This window comes from Myotis daubentonii, chromosome 3, assembly GCF_963259705.1.
Source record: "Myotis daubentonii chromosome 3, mMyoDau2.1, whole genome shotgun sequence".
In the NCBI taxonomy this organism is placed as follows: Eukaryota; Metazoa; Chordata; class Mammalia; order Chiroptera; family Vespertilionidae; genus Myotis; species Myotis daubentonii.
In genome coordinates, this window is record NC_081842.1 from 198,472,776 (window position 1) to 198,489,331 (window position 16,556).

At 48.5% G+C, this 16,556-nt stretch overlaps 1 protein-coding gene across 1 annotated transcript in view; it reads left to right on the top strand.

The window, feature by feature from the left end:
• CSMD2 (CUB and Sushi multiple domains 2) overlaps positions 1-16,556 on the top strand; it is a 565,161-nt gene that overhangs the window by 501,239 nt on the left and 47,366 nt on the right. Inside the window, exons 47-52 of the mRNA XM_059686241.1 lie at positions 326-514; positions 2,919-3,065; positions 5,578-5,766; positions 12,606-12,791; positions 13,567-13,761; positions 15,405-15,578. Of these exons, the coding sequence (XP_059542224.1) occupies positions 326-514; positions 2,919-3,065; positions 5,578-5,766; positions 12,606-12,791; positions 13,567-13,761; positions 15,405-15,578 (1,080 nt within the window). The remainder of the gene's footprint in view (positions 1-325; positions 515-2,918; positions 3,066-5,577; positions 5,767-12,605; positions 12,792-13,566; positions 13,762-15,404; positions 15,579-16,556) is intronic.

Here is a 16,556-nt window from a genome sequence, read left to right on the forward strand (position 1 = left end):
AGGATTTTATTTCAGTTGAGCTGACCCACCCACCACCAAAGCAGCCGGCCCCCAATGAAAGTGAACTTTAGCCTTCATTCTGTTCCAGAACCTCTTTGGTTTGCTCCAACTGGCCAGGCCTGCATCTCAGCAACATGGTAACAGGGACACAGAATCTGAGGTCACCCCTTAGAATCAGTGGTATAATGACGGGTGCTGGGGTCTCGTTTGAATGTGCTCAGATACCGGCTCTCCAATGGTTGCCTTTGCACCAGGGAAAAGCACACGTGTTGGTCTAGTTCCTCCTCCGTCTCATGTACCTGGTATTTCTCTTTCTTTCTCCAAGTGCACTGCCCAGCGAATGAGCTTCTGACAGACTCCACAGGTGTGATCCTGAGTCAGAGCTACCCTGGAAGCTACCCTCAGTTCCAGACCTGCTCCTGGCTGGTGAGAGTGGAGCCCGACTATAACATCTCCGTCACCGTGGAGTACTTTCTCAGTGAGAAGCAGTATGATGAGTTTGAGATTTTTGATGGTAAGTCAAATACTTCCTCATGCCCCACTTCAGATGACAGCTTGCTTTGGGACCCTAGATGTCTATGCTGCATCCTCCCAATTAGAGCTTTCCACGGGCCCCACATAATGTCTTCTCTACCACAGGAACCCCAGTACCTTGGAAGCCGATGGGTTGTGTGGCCCAAGCAGCAGGGCTGCTTATACTGCAGCCTGGACCTGCTGCTGAACTCTTTCTCAGTCTAGCCCTCACTCAAAGCTAGCATCTTGAATGTCAACCAATGAATGGGTCATAGCAGTACCACCCAGGGAAGACTGTGCTACCCGCAAACACCCAAAGGAGTCTACCGACCATCTTGCTTCTTTCTTGGTGGTGGGAAGGAAGTGGTGCAATAACTTGCTTTTTAATTTGGAGTAAATGTCTCAACATACCCCATTCCCCTGGACCCTAAAAATTTCACCTGAAACTCTGTAGGATTTATCTCTTACCCTCTAGAGCATATGTGTCTTGCAAAGACAGCTGCACTAATTGTCCCTTCTGGCTCATCAGATCCAATTAATACAATGTCATCAATATAGAGCACCAATGTGTTCTATTCTGCAGGATGCCCAGATGGTCCACATCTCTTCATGCTGTATTATGCCAGAGAGCAGGAGAATTAACATAACTCTGAGGCAAGACCATGGGTGTATACACTTGTCTGTTGCACATGGATGCAAATTGCCTGTGGTCCTTCTTTCTGATGGGTGTTAAAAGGAATGCATTGCTAGATCAATAACTACATGTCATGTAACCAAGGCGATGTTAATCTGCTCTAACAAAGAGTAGATTACATCTAGCATAGCTGCTGCAATGGAGGCTTCTACTTGGTTAGGTTTGTACTATGAGACCTTCAGCCATTTTATTACCATCCCCACGTCAGACTCCCCTGCTCTAACAGAGGAGCCATGGTGGTGCTTTGAGTCCCCAGATATTGTGTATCTAAAAATCTTCGAACTATCTTGACATTCTCTTTTCTCCAATATTCAGTTATATGAGTAAATAGTGATAAGTCTTTTGGGAGGAAGAACTGAGAAAATCACTACTATATACAACTGATGTTGTTTTATAGAATCCTTTTTTATGGGCACCCAGCCTCTTCTTCAGCCAAAGTGTTCTGTAGCAAGAAATAAAACCTGGCACACGTCTCCAAATTGGGAGATTATAACTTCCCACTGGGCTTAGCTTTCCTCACCCTTTTGATCATATATTCATGATCTGCTTTGTTCATATATTCACTTATGTCAGCCACCCACCCATCTTCCATGTCCTGAGAGCCATCTTCATAGGTCCTGCAGGCCAGGCCCTCCAACTGCCATTCCAACCCTTGCTGTCCTTTTGGCAATTATTCCAACCTTGCTTCTTCTGACTATTAAGTGCTTCCACCTGGCCTCTGTATTCTGGAATCTTGTCATCCCCATCAATAATCACTGGGAAGCCAGGTGCTGTGACAGCATCTCCTCCCATCAGTTGTGGCCTACTCAGGTGTCGATGATGCTGGTACTCACCCTCACCATGCGTTCCTTATGGCTTTAGGACTTGGCTCGTCCTCCAGGTCCTGAGAACGTGGGCAGCTGTTGGGTGTTCTGGTCCGACATAGATCTGCAATGTCCTGGCATGCCATTCTCTGAGCCTTTTGACCTCTTCTTCATGGGTTGTCCCCGCAGTTCTGATGGCTCAGTTTTGTTTAATGTGGCCCATGACTTTCGCCAAGCTTCCAAGAGCTGTCTCAGCAGCATGTTAGAACCATCACTCAGGGCTCTTTCCAGGGTGACAAATGCAGGGCATGGGAATCTCCAGCCTTATATTCTGCCTCCTGGAGCCAGCCCCTCAGGATGCACTCCCAGGCATGTAGGGAGGAAAAAGGAAGAGGGAGGCCTTTTTGGGAGAGTCTGGGAAAAGAAGGTGGGGAACTATGTTATTTGTGACATTGAGACCTGATGTTTCCTCTAGGTGTAATCATACATTCATCCGTATTCTTTCTATATGGGAGGCACCGAGCTATTTTTAGTACGCACAAGAGAAGTGGGGTGGCGCGGTGGAAGGAGTTCCCAGGGGAAAACCAGCTCTTCCATGAACCAGCGGCTTGACCTTGGGCAAGTTCCAGGGTGGCAAATAGTTTTATCTGAACTGCCAACACCTGTGGATTGGCAGTGGCTCCCTGGAGGAAGGGCTCAGGAGGAAGGGCACCTGAGCAAGCCCTGGACGCAGAGAGGAGTGGAAGGACAAATGAGATGCTGCCTCTGACCACGTTACCCAGCCGCTCCGAGCCTTCACGCCTTCATCTGAGGGGGGAGAAGTCGGAAGTGGTGACGTGAAAGGGAGCAACTCTAGTATCTTTGATGGCTGTCAGTCTGAAATCCCGTGTCCTGTGCTCTCACCCCAGGTCCCTCAGGACAGAGTCCTCTGCTGAAAGCTCTCAGTGGGAATTACTCAGCTCCCCTGATTGTCACCAGCACAAGCAACTCTGTGTACCTGCGCTGGTCATCTGACCACGCCTACAACCGGAAGGGCTTTAAGATTCGGTACTCAGGTGAGTGAAATATAAGGACTCGCGAGAATGGCCGAAGGCCATGAGCCCTTAAGTTTCTCACCCCAAACACCCAAATAAGCCATAGGCCATACCTTCAACAATGACAGAGCTCCTCCATGGGATAGGCAGCCTTCTCCTCTAAGTCTCTCTTACTGTGGCTGCACAAGTGCCCTGACGTTTCCCCACCTCCCCTTTTCTGCACCTTTCCCCTCCCTCTCATCTGCTGCCCTGCCAGCCTGTGACTTTGGAGAAGCTTATTCCATGTGTCTGATCTAATAATGCTGAGAGGTGATCACAGCCCTACCCCTGTTGAAATGCTAATGAAATTTCTTTAAAACTGAAAAACCCTAAGACATGGGTCTCCAACTGGCAAATGGTAGACAGGCAGCCCAGAGATGAGCTGCATTTTCGGTCCAGGGGCCTCTCTCTGCTCTGCAAGCCATGCCTTCTAGGCAGAGGCAGAGCGAAGGCCATGCAGTCAGGTGGCCGACTGGGCAGCCATCTGCAGGGAGCATAGAAACATCCCTGAGATGTAAGGAGATGGAGAACATTGAATCTGTCTGAACCCCATGGTGGGGAGCACTGTCTGCAGTTGGAAAGAAAACCTGCTAAGCTGCTTGCTCCCCATTCTGAAGGGGAGTGGGTCCAGCAAACTGGGTTCTGTAGACTTGGAGGCAGAGACAAATTACTTAAGACCTGGGAGTTCCACGAGGCACCAGGTCCTCTCCACATGCTTCCCCTGCCTGCATGTGGCCTGTATTCCAAATACATGTTGGACAAGTTCTAAAAGGATATTGGTTAGAAAGGATGTCAGATTACAGCCCGCTTGAGTGACCACTTGTCTTAGTCCATCTCTTCTCATGGGCTACCTGCTTAGAAGACAAGCCCAAGCTTAGTGGGCCACTGACAGTCTTAAATGACCCTGGGGTATGGCTTCAGGGACCAGCAAGACAGACGAAGCCAAGGGGAGCTGGGAGGGGAAGGGCTTTTACTGTCTGAGCCCATCTCCTCTGCAAAGTTGACCCGAACTTCCTTCCCCCCATGTATGCAAGAGGGTGGCCCCACGAACACTGTCACTAACCAGCTGAGTGACTATTCGACACATCACTTAACCTCTCCAGGCCTCAGTTGCCTCAGGACACAAAGAAACCTGAAGGTCCCCCTCAGGAAGATTCAGGCTGAGTTCCTAGCAGCTGCTCACGCAAAAGGGAAACATAGCCATTGAGTAGCAGTTCATTATGCTGGTTGCTAAACTAGGAACTGAAAGCCATTAAGGAGTTGCCCTTTCCATGATGTCTTTAAAGACTAACCACATGTTTGGAGGTAATGAGTCAGTTGTAATTACAATACATACGCCAAGTACAAAATGAATTAATCACACGGTGAAGCAATTAGCACTTAATTAAAATACAGTAGACTTGTGTAATTTCAAATGCCTCTATCACTGTGATTAAGTCTATTGTATAACTGAGAGCCTTGTTCTTGACTGAGGTAGACACGTAAATATGATATACACAGGACGCAGGCGGCAGAGCGGGAGAGGGAAGCACGTCGGGCTTGGAAGGAGGGCATTTAAGACACATTCGCCAGCAGAGGGACACGAGGACCTCACCATGGGAGGATGTAGTACGGGCCTGACACGCTTATTCCCCCTTAGCCCGTGCCCCCCTGGGAGACCCAGCCAGGGACTCTCAGAGCAACAAGGGGCACTTGCTTCTCTGAGGACCCCTCAGCAGGGTCTTTGATTGCAGGTTCTCTGTGGCTGGGATTTTTGTCTGTTTCTCACTTGTGTTCCCAGCACTTAGAACAGCACCAGACACATAATGGACACTCCAGACCCATTTGCTGACTTAGTGAATGAAATAACTTAGAGCCATACATTGAGGGGATCGGGACTGTGGGTTCTGTGTGCTGACTGCCCCAGCTCCCTCTCCCTCACCCTCCAGAACAGAACAAAGGAGGAGGACCGGTTATTGAGCACTGGGCTGGGGGCTTTTACAAACACAATCCTATTTAAATGCCCAAAAACCTATGGGTAAACATGACCCATCCCAGTAGACAGGCGAGGAGACTGGAGATGAATGAGCTTCAGGAGCGTGTCCGAGTCAGACTCGACTGACTCCATTGGTTCTGTTTCTGTGTCTCTGGGAGTTGATGGGATTCGAGAGCCTGAACTTAGCTGCACAGCTAAGGCCGAGAAGGGTACCCAATGCTTCATGTTTTCTTCCCTTCCCTTCCCTTCCCTTCCCTTCCCTTCCCTTCCCTTCCCTTCCCTCCCCTGCCTCCCCTCCCCTCCCCTCCCGTCCCCTCCCCTCCCCTCCCCTTCTGTTTTCTTTCCTTTAACTGTTTGGCCATTTTTCAGTATCAGCCACGCAAGACCACTCAGATAGCAGTGGACTTGGCCATGGGGAAGACAGGGAAGTGGGGGAAGAATGGGGACAGCGAGTAGGACGGAGCATGTCTGTCTGTCTTCCCACCTGTGCGTGGTCCCTGACCTCCTCCTCTTGTTCAGCGCCCTACTGCAGCCTGCCCAGGGCTCCACTCCACGGCTTCCTCCTGGGCCAGACCAGCACCCAGCCCGGAGGCTCCGTCCACTTTGGCTGCAATGCCGGCTACCGCTTGGTGGGACACAGCATGGCCATTTGTACCAGGCATCCCCAGGGCTACTACCTGTGGAGTGAGGCCGTTCCTCTCTGTCAAGGTGAGAAGCAGGTGGGAAGGGATAACAGGTGTCTCTGATCCTACTCACATCTTGGGTTTGTCCCAGGTCCAATCATATCCACATGCAGGCTTCCTCATTGGTAATTAAGTCATCCTCTCAGGAACCATAGATTGAAGATCCACAATATCTTTAGCCCTGGGGATATGCATATGCATAAAGCACAGTCTCAGTGTCTTCAGAGCAAGAGGGAGATGGGATTAGCCACACAGATGCAAAGTGACCGAGGAAGGAAGGGCTGTGTCAGGAGTAGAAGCCACGTTGAAGAGCCAGAGGTGAGAAGGGACCTACCTCCTCCTGGACGGCTAGGGAGGCCTCCAGAAGAAGCACGCTTGGGCTCGGGCTCAGAGAGCAAGCAGGTTGGGCCCAGGCATTGGCAAGGAAAGCATGCTAGCCAACAGCAAGAGCATTTGTCAAAGTGCAGAACTGAGAGAAACAAGGCATGGGAACCAGTTGGGGCTGGCCGAAGCACCAGGTCGGAGAGGAGAGGAGGGAGGAAAACAGGGTGGAACAGTGTCCATCACCATTCTCAGCCACCAGCCATCAGGCCTGCGATGTGCACCAGGCAGTTTGCATGTGTTGCCTTTGATAATTTATGGGATTATTTTTCCTTAAAGTAATATACATTCAGACTAGTAATCTGGAAAAAAAAAAAAAACACCTATAGATAATACCAAAGAAAAAAGTGAAAATGACCTATAATCCCATCAATTGAGATCACCACTGTTAACATGGAACACATTTCTTTTCGTCTTTTATACATTGTTTACAGAAATGGCACCATCAATATCCAAAACTCTCGATAGTAACATCCATCATATATTCAAATACACTTCCTCATCATTATTCTCAGTGGTTGCATAGCATTGTGGGAAAACTGACATTTATTCAAGTCTTTTATTGTTGGCCATTTGAATTTCTTTTTTTTTTTTTTGCAACTGTAAGTGCTGCTATTAAAATTTTTATAATTCCATTGTTATGAACATCCACATTTATTTCTTAAAATGAATTCCCCAAAATGAGATTGTTAAGTCATAACCTATGCGAAATCTACAGCTGTTGATACTTATTGCCCTCCTGAAAGTTGTCTTTTCTCCTACATTCTCATCATTATGTACCACATTAAAAACAGAAAAGACCCTTGCCAGTGATAGAGGCAAACACAGGAAATCACAGTGATGTTTTATGTTCTTGTTCTTTGGTCCCCAGCGTGGGCCACACTGTTTAATGATATCTCATCTCTGACCCTCTCCGCCTTCTGCCTGGGCCCGGGCCTTCTCAAAGACCCGAAACAATGTGTCATTAGAATTCTGTTTGATGCCCTAAGCAAAGGTCACGGAGAATTGACTGTCCACAAGTGGCAAATGACACTTGGCTTTGGTCTTCCCGTTTCTAACTGTATCAGGCATCATCTTTTTCCACAGCTTTTATTGAAACTGACCTTGTCTCTCATGTCTTTTATCTTTTGTCACTTCCCCGAATTAAGCCCCTCTAGGCTCTGTCCACTCATCCTCATTATGCTCTGTGCTTCTCCCCATCCCTACCCAGGCTTCCCTTTGCCGCCCTCCCTCCCAGCCATTCCCTCGGTGCTCTCTGGACTCCTGGCTCCGTGGCCAACAAGCATACACGCTTGGTCCCTTCCCAGAGGGCTCTGTTCACTTCCTCCCTCCACAGAGACCGTGGCTCTCCTCTGAGAACAGGGATGCTGTGTCCCTTTCCAGAGGTGCGCGTCAGCATCCATGTCCCGCATAGCCCAGGGCATTCTTCCCGTTCGCCATTGCTGCTTCCAGACCAGGACTTCTCCACCAACAACTAATCCCATTTAAAGAGTCAATGTTTCCTACTGTTTTCTCTCCCCTCCCAGCCCTTTCTCTCACGACATATTCTCTCCCTTAGGGATATTATTCCACCACAAGTTCCACATTCTGTCCCCTCCTCTCTGGCCCACAGGAAGTGTCCCACTTACCTGGGTCTTGGGGGACTGCGTTTTGCCATGGAGATCAGGAAACAGGCTTTTAGTCGCTCAGAAGTTACCTTTTGTCTTCTTGGTTATCCACAGGAGAAAGGCAGGCCGGGGCCGAGGGAAGTGGCTGCTGCCCGCTGCCTTCACTCGCTGCCTCCAGATAGACTCCCCATGCAACAAGGCAGTGGGACTCTAAGTGTTTCTTCCCAAAAGGCTCCAGGAAACAAAGCAGTCGGTTGAAAAGATACGACAATTTCGCTAACCCAGTACCATTGCAGGGGCTCGGCTTGCTGTTCGGGCATTGAAAGATCATCATATTCAAACGCTCCCGTACTTCCTCATTCCCTCCATTCCTGACCCTCCTCTTTTGTCCAATCTTTGTCCACATCGAATCTTTGAATCATTCCTGTCTGGGTATTTTTTTTTAATATTTTTTATTGATTAAGATATTACATATGTGTACCCTCTACCCCCCACCCCCCCCCACCCCCGCTCATCCCCTCACCCCCCCGTTGTCCGTGTCCATTGGTTAGGCCTATATGCTTGCATATAAGTCCTTTGGTTGATCTTTCCCCCTTGCCCCCACCCTCCCCTACCTTCCCTCCAAGGCCCGACAGTCCAATCAATGCCTCTCCGTCTCTGGATCAGTCCTTGTTCATCAGTTTATGTTGTTCATTATATTCCACAAATGAGTGAGATCCTGTGGTATTTATCCGCTCTCCAGTTCCATCCATGCTGTGGCAAATGGTAAGAGTTCCTTTTTCTTCTTCCTCTTCTTAAAGAATACCTTTCAGCATTTCATATAATGCTGGTTTGGTGGTGATGAACTCCTTTAGCCTTTTCTTATCCGTGAAGCTCTTTATCTGACCTTCCATTCTGAATGATAGCTTTGCTGGATAAAGTAATCTTGGTTGCAGGTTCTTGCTATTCATCTCTTTGAATATTTCTTGCCACTCTCTTCTGGCCTGCATGGTTTCTGTTGAGAAATCAGCTGACAGTCGAATGGGTACTCCCTTGTAGGTAACTGACTGTCTTTCTCTTGCTGCTTTTAAGATTCTCTCTTTATCTTTTGCTCTTGGCATTTTAATTATGATGTGTCTTGGTGTGGTCCTCTTTGGATTCCTTTTGTTTGGGGTTCTCTGCGCTTCCTGGACTTGTAAGTCCATTTCTTTCACCAGGTAGGGGAATTTTTCTGTCATTATTTCTTCAAAAAGGTTTTCAATATCTTGCCCTCTCTCTCCTTCTGGTACCCCTATAATTCTGATGTTGGTACGCTTGAAGTTGTCCCAGAGGTTCCTTACACTATCTTCATATTTTTTTGAATCTCCTTTCTTTTTTCTTTTTCGGTTGGGTATTGTTTGTTTCTTTGTATTTCAAATCTTTGACTTGATTCTTGGGATCCTCTTGTCTGCTGTTGGATCTCTGTAAATTATTCTTTATTTCAGTCAGTGTATGCTTAATTTCTAGTTGGTCCTTTTTCATGTCCTCCATGGTCTCACTATACTCCTTGAGGGATTCATTAAATTTATCAGCGGTTTCCATAAAATTCTTGAAAAACCTTATAAACGTGGCCTTGAACTCTATATCCAGTCGTTTGCTTTCCTCCGTTTCTGCCATTTGTGACCTTTTTCTTTGTCTCCGCATTTTGGCTGCTTCCCTGTGTTGATAGAGTGGCCCTGCGCGCCAGGTGTCCTGTAGGGCCCAGTGGCTCAGCCTCCCCAGTTACCTGAGGTGGACACTCTTGGTGCACTCTTGGTGCCTTGGTTGTTGTAGGATCACTGGGAGGAATTGACCTCCAGGCCAATTGGCTGTGGGAATCAGCTGTGTCTGAAGTGGGAGAATGGTCCCCCTCTGACCATTGGGTACAGTGGCTCCTGTATCTAAGGAGGTGCTAATTCAGCCCCTGCCTGAGGCCACACAGCAGGAGCCACGAAGAGGCTCAGCTGTGAAGCAATGCAAGCTGCTGCGGGGCCTTGGGCCTTCTCTTGGAAGTTCCGGGTCTGCCTGGCTGGGCTGCAGTTAGGTACATTCACATGCAAAAGCCTCTGCCGCAGCCTGGGTGGGGCGGGGTCTCAGGGAGTCAAAGGGCGGTGAAAGCAGCTATGGTGATTCTCCGTGCCCGAAGTCGCGCGTCTCAGTGTCCCGGTAATGGCTGCAAGCACCTCTGAGGGAAAGCTGCCCTCAAGTTCGCCCACTGCCGCCTGACAGACTAGCCTCTCCCCGTATGAGCCCTGGGTCCCCAGAGACCCGCTGGAACCGGAGTTCAGAGCAGTCGGGAGCTTGTGATTCAAAAAGACAGCCGCGTCCTCAGGCGCCACCCCCTTTCCGCATGCGCGAGCCGCCGCCTTACCTCTGCACTTCACCTCCGCAGCTCCTCTGGCTCTCAGCGTGCCCCTCTTTTCTTCTAGTTGTAGAAATTACACTCAGCCAGCCTTCCTGTTGTTCTGGACGATGTTTGCTCTGACCCTTGCGGCATTCTTCAATTGTTGTGTGAGGCGACAATTTCCCGGTGTTTATCTATGCCGCCATCTTAGTTTTCTCCTGTCTGGGTATTTTAACCCCACTCCCTTGGACAGTCCATCGTCCTCCATTTTATTACCATAACGGAGTCCTTGACCTACTCCTCTTCTTGGTTCTAGAAATTCTAGTAGCCTCGGCATCATTGTTAGCCAGTGTGAATGGGATTTACTTCTGCTCGAGCTTCGTCCGACTCTGAGGGAAGGCGGCCTCAGCTCTAGCCTAGGTGCAGAAGTAGGGGTGGATGAGGGACAGTAGTGGGCACCCTGATTAGTATCACATCTGTAAGAGCTCCTGAACTGTCAAGGGGCAAGCGGGGCTTGTAAGTGTTCATTTCTTTCAAAGACCACACAGGCTACTCTTGCCTAAGTAATGTATGTTTCTCCCACAAACATCGTGTTGCCCTGCTCCTTATAAAACAATGATCTTGGCCATGCCCAGCTGTCATCTTGAGATTTCTTTTCTCCATACTCCTGAGTCAGCTCTATCATTGTTTATATCTCACATCTTGCCCTTCGTTGGTTTTTATGCCCTTTTTGATGGAGTATATAGCCTTAAGGAAATTCCTCAGAAAAGGTTCATGAGAGATCAATGTTATAAGTCTTTAAATATCTGAAAATATCATTATGTTTACCCTCACACATGCTAGGTATGTTGACTGTAAAATTATATGTTAAAGTAATTTCCTTCAGAAATGTAAAGGCATTGTTCTGTTATCTTTGGACATCCGTTGTTGCTGATGGGAGGTCTGATGATGAGCTGATTCTCATTCCTTCACAGGGATGTGCTCTCTCTCTCTCTCTCTCTCTCTCTCTCTCTCTCTCTCTCTCTTTATAGGAATTTATCCGTCTTTGGTCTTCTGAAATTCCATGACAGTGAACCTTAGAAGGCATCCCTTTGGCTCCCTTTCATTCTGGAGACTTGTGTGTCTCATCAGCTCTGGGAAATTTCCATCTGTGATAATTCCATCCCTCCACTTGCTCTGTTCGCTCTTTCTGGAACTCTGGCCCATTAGATGTTGGATCTCCTGGATTGGTCCTCTGTGCTTTCGGCCTTTTCTAATCATTTTCAGTTTTTGTCTTTTTGGTCTATAGTCTCAGAAATTCCCTTTCATTTTAATCTCCAATGCTTCTATTGAATGCTTATTTTGGTTATCATATCTTTTAAAATAAAAGACCTCTTTCTTGTTCTTTTTTTTCCAAAGCACTCTGTTCTCGTGTAACAAATATAGTATGTCATCTTGATTTTCTCAAGATACACTAGCCAGAGCTTAAAGATTATATATCTTCAATTTCCTGAGTTAGCTCTGCCTCCTCAGGGAGACATTTTCCCCTGTTTTCAATCTTATATTTATGTGTTTTGTGCTGCTGTTTTTCTTCATATGTATAGTGAGCTTTGCTTGTCCATATTTTAAAGTAAAAGCTAGGTTGATTTTTTTTCAGGCAGCAGATGTGAGCTACCTTTGTTGTTAATACATATAGATACCTTCGCCCACCAGGTCTCCCCTATGAACAGGAAGTTGAGCTGCATATGCTGCAGAGATGAGCAGGCAGAAGGGCAGCCTGTCAGGTGTGAGAGCCCTTCAGTCCTAGAATTGAAAGAGCTTTATGCTGGGGTGCCAACTCACACTGCAGCAGCCTTAATTCTCTCAAGGGAGTTTTTTGGGGGGTTTTTGGTTTTCTGTTTCTGTTTGTTCTTGTTTGTTCCTCAAATGGGAGAGAAAACCCTCTCTATTTAGCCTGAATGCCTCTGCACTGCACTCGTGGGAAGGGACAGAGAACCCGTCTCACCCCATAGCTCCCTCCCATGTACTCAGTTTGGTCTACAGAGTCTTGGCACCATTTAATCCAGCAGAACACTTCTAGCTGCACTTTGTCTTCCGAAATTCTTTTTGAACTCTCCTCTGCTGGTGATCCTCATAATTTTTTTGTTGCTACGAAGATTTTCCACCCTAGCCGGTTTGACTCACTGGATAGAGCATGGGCCCTTGGACTGAAGGGTCCCGGTTTTGATTCTGGTCAAGGGCATGTACCTTGGTTGCAGGCTCAATCCTCAGCCCCAGTTGAGGCACATTCAGGAGGCAACCAATCAATGTGTCTCTCTCACATTGATGTTTCTCTCTGTGTGTTTCTCCCCATCCCTTTCACTCTCTAAAAAAAAAAAAAAAAAAAAAAAATCAGTGGGAAAGTATCCTCTGTTGAAGATTAACACAACAACAAATACGATTTTTCTTTTGTTAGTATTCATTATAATTTCATTAGGGTGTCGGGAGAAGAGAGGTAAATGTGTTCTCAGAACACTGCTTGAATCAGACACGTTCATGACCTTTTCCCTGTGCTAGCTCTTTCCTGTGGGCTTCCGGAGGCTCCCAAGCATGGAATGGTGTTTGGCAAGGAGTACACCGTGGGGACCAAGGCTGTGTACAGCTGCAGCGAAGGCTACCACCTGCAGGCAGGTGCCGAGGCCACCGCAGAGTGTCTGGAGACAGGCCTGTGGAGCAACCACAACGTCCCTCCCCAGTGTGTCCGTGAGTCCTTGGGCAGGGGAGGCAGGTGTAAGGAGGGCTGGGTACGGAGCTGAAAAGATTCCTGCAAGGAGTGAGCTACAGACCCAGTGACGGGAAGAAGCATGAACATGGAGGTTGGGGATTCAGGGAGCAGAGACAGGTGAATAGTGTCATCCACCAACTTTTTGAAAATAATTTCAAGTCATTGATAACCATTGCACCCTGAGTTGCTCCCATAAAGCACCATAGAATTTAGGAGTGACCTGCTCCACTTCCTTTTAGGTGGAAAAACTGTAAGACCGTTTGCACGAATGTACTTTGATCACAAAACTCTAAAATGGCAGAGGTACAGTTCGAGTTTAAGGCCAAAGTCATAAAGTCACAACTAAATGGGCCATGTGTCTTTCTTTTGTTTTGTTTTGTTTCTTTGGCCTATAGTATGATTTATAAAAATTACTCATTGTCCTCCAACACTTTAAAATCAGGAAATTTTATATAAAAATTCATATTTGTAGTTTTTCTTTAAAAATGAAGATCTGACCAAATAGAACTTGCAGCCTCACATCCGACAGTCAGCATTGACTGAATACCACCTCCCTTCTTTGGTGGGGGTGCAGGTCTGCTGGTCCACATTCGCCACATTCCCACCCAGCCCAGTTCATGCATTACCGGACCTGCCTGGGGACTGGAGACTCTTGGATTCATTATTGTCTGCCAGTCCCCAGCTATGGACTCGTGCCACTGTGTCTCACACAATTAATTAATGAATCCTCCTCGCCACTCCTTGTCTACCCAGCTGTGACCTGTCCCGATGTCGGTGGCATCGGGGTGGAACACGGCCGATGGAGGCTCATCTTTGAGACGCAGTACCAGTTCCAGGCCCAGCTGATGCTCATCTGTGACCCTGGCTACTACTACACTGGGCAGAGGGTCATCCGCTGTCAGGCCAATGGCAAATGGAGCCTCGGGAACTCCATGCCCACCTGCCAAAGTAAGCCCAGGACGGGAGGGTGGGCAAGTTTGGCTCAGTGCCTCCTACCTGAACTGTCTCATGTGTAGGGAAGGGGAGAAGAGGGGTATCACCTGGGATTACAACGTACCCCTTTTTTAATACACACCTAGAATCAGGAGCCGGGGAGATGCTTACTACTTTAAGGAAATACTTCTTAGCATCTTGTCATCTTATCTAAAAAACTGCCTTTGGCCAGGTGAGCATCCACTAATTTATTTATTCAGCACTCATGCCAGGTACTAAAGAGTTATGAAGATAAAAGTTTGTGGTTCCTGCCCGCAAGGAGCTTGTCATCCGCTGGAGAGGCAGACAAATAAGGACACAGTGATAATGGGGTGTGAAAAGACCTGGAAGGGGAGTGTGTGCAGGAGGAATGGGCATAGCACAAGGGACAGGCCACATAAGTGTGTCTGCCGCAACTTCTCCATGGCAACCTGTTTTTCTTCAGTTCTTCACAATAGTTTCAAAATTCAGGGCCCCCGGGAAGCCACTCTAGGACAGAGGTTTATCAGGGAGTGCTCCGGGGACCCCGCCCTGTGGAAGGGAAGGGAACGGGACTGGGAGGCAGCGGAGTGGGCTCTGGTACAGCAGTGCTGAAGGTCTCAGCCGACCCACGGGGAGCTCTGAAGCTGGGGTGGCCCTGCAGAATTGTCACAGTTGTCCCCCGGTGCCTTTGTACCTCTACCCTGACGAAGCATTAGGTGCAGGCTGCCGCAGGGAGAGAGCACGTCTTTAGGTGGGAGGACTCTTCACCCAAGGCAACCTGAAGAGGGCCAGCAGCTGAGGGCCTGTGCCAGCAGCTGGGGAAATAGATCCTTCCATCCCGAATGGGAGTCTCTGTGGTTCACCGCAGCATCCACTGTGGTGGAGTGCACTCAGGACATTTACCTAGTCGATAAGGAGTGTGTTTGTAAAGGAAGAGGTGGAGATAGCCTGTCAGTGAGCCCTGGGAAGTTCGAGACGAAGAGGAGTGGTGTCTTCCCAACACCTATGACCCAAGACGCTGTTGTCTTATCAGCCAAGTGCAGACTCCGTGGTAGAATATAACCATGCGTGTGGCCGAGTCATGAGCCTGAAACAGCCGATGGCAGTGAAGGGGCTCACATTCCAACGCAGCCTTGGCTCTTGGGTCTCACCCCATATGCCAGCCGGTGGCTACCTGCAGTGCTGAGCTCAGCAGAAATTACAAGGAAATTGATCTGCAGTGTCTGCTGAGAACACCAAGGAGCAGGCCACTGAATTGCTGTTTCTCTAGTCGGGTGGTTCCTCAGCAGAGTGCACTTCTGACCACCGGACTTTTTAAATGCACGTGCCTGGGCCAGAGGTCGTGAGTCACGGGTGCAGAGTGCAGCCTGGGCATTTTTAAAGCTCCTTGGGTGCTTCTAGCAGCACCTCAGTCGAGAATCCCTGCTCCAGTGCAACATCACACAAAGCACAGTCATGACCCGTATTCTGGTCGTGAGTCCCAGCAAGGTAAGGCTAGACAGATCCTCTTTTTGTCATATTCTTGCTAATCAGGAACAGCACGTGTCCCTCCTCTGCAACCAGGCAACCTGAAGGGGGCCAGCAGCTGAGGGTCTGTGCCAGCAGCTGGCTTACCGAGCATTTCGTTATCCTTTTAGTCATCTCCTGTGGAGAACTCCCCATCCCACCCAATGGGCACCGCATCGGGACGCTGTCCGTCTACGGGGCAACAGCCATCTTCTCCTGCAATTCTGGGTACACGCTGGTGGGCTCCAGGGTGCGGGAGTGCATGGCCAACGGGCTCTGGAGTGGCTCTGAAGTCCGCTGCCTTGGTGAGCGACCTCCCCAGGCCTATCCTGCCCTCTGTTCCCTCCTCAGGACAGGTTACATCTTTCCAAAGTGGGATCCCAGTCTTAGAACAGTACCGTTTTACCTACTTCCCTAAAATGCCTCATCCAAACACCAACTATTGGGCATCCACCATGACTAAAATCCTAAACTAGCTTCTCTTGAGGCACCCAAAAGAATGAGAACAACTTAAAGTCTGAAGAGACAAGTCTTTGAGGGGTTCTCATTCTGCTCAAACACACTGCCCCTTCTTATTGGCCCCTGAATGATGGGGGAAGCCCAAGTGTCCACCTGCAGGGCAACGTACAGAGACACAGCCCTGTGACAGACCTAAAACACCTTATATACGATGTAGTAGCAAATTTACACCTATATGTATTTTACACATATAATACAGAAATATATTTCGGTTACTTGCTTATTCTATACCTTATATATATAAAATGAACAATGTTAAACTCATAAAGACATGAAAAACCTGGCTTACAAAGAACCAAGTCATTATTTCCCGCATGGTTTGCTCATCCCCTGCCTAAACCTTAGCCTAAGGCTCTCTCCCCTCTCACTCCTCACTTGGACACCTCAAGTGCAAAGGAGGGTCCCAGCTGCACAAACCGAATAGCACAGGTTGGACAGTCTGTTCCAGCGTGCCCCGTGCTTCCCTCCCTCTGTCTCTGGCCCGTGTCGTGTTCACGCAGAGCCAAGGATGCGAGTGGAAATGCTAGGAGTATGCTCTACCCAATCCCCATTGAATAAAGATAACGCCCCTGGGTTGACATCTTCTATGGGCCTTGCCACTCAAGGAGAAGGAAGAATGGATTTACATAGTTATTCTCTACACAGCCAGGCTTTGACTGCCTCACTGTAGACCACTGTGCCCTCCATTTGGTAGATGCTCAGTTGATGAGAAAAAATGGGGCCGATGTGTGTGTGCAGGGAGGAAACAGTGATAATTTCTCACC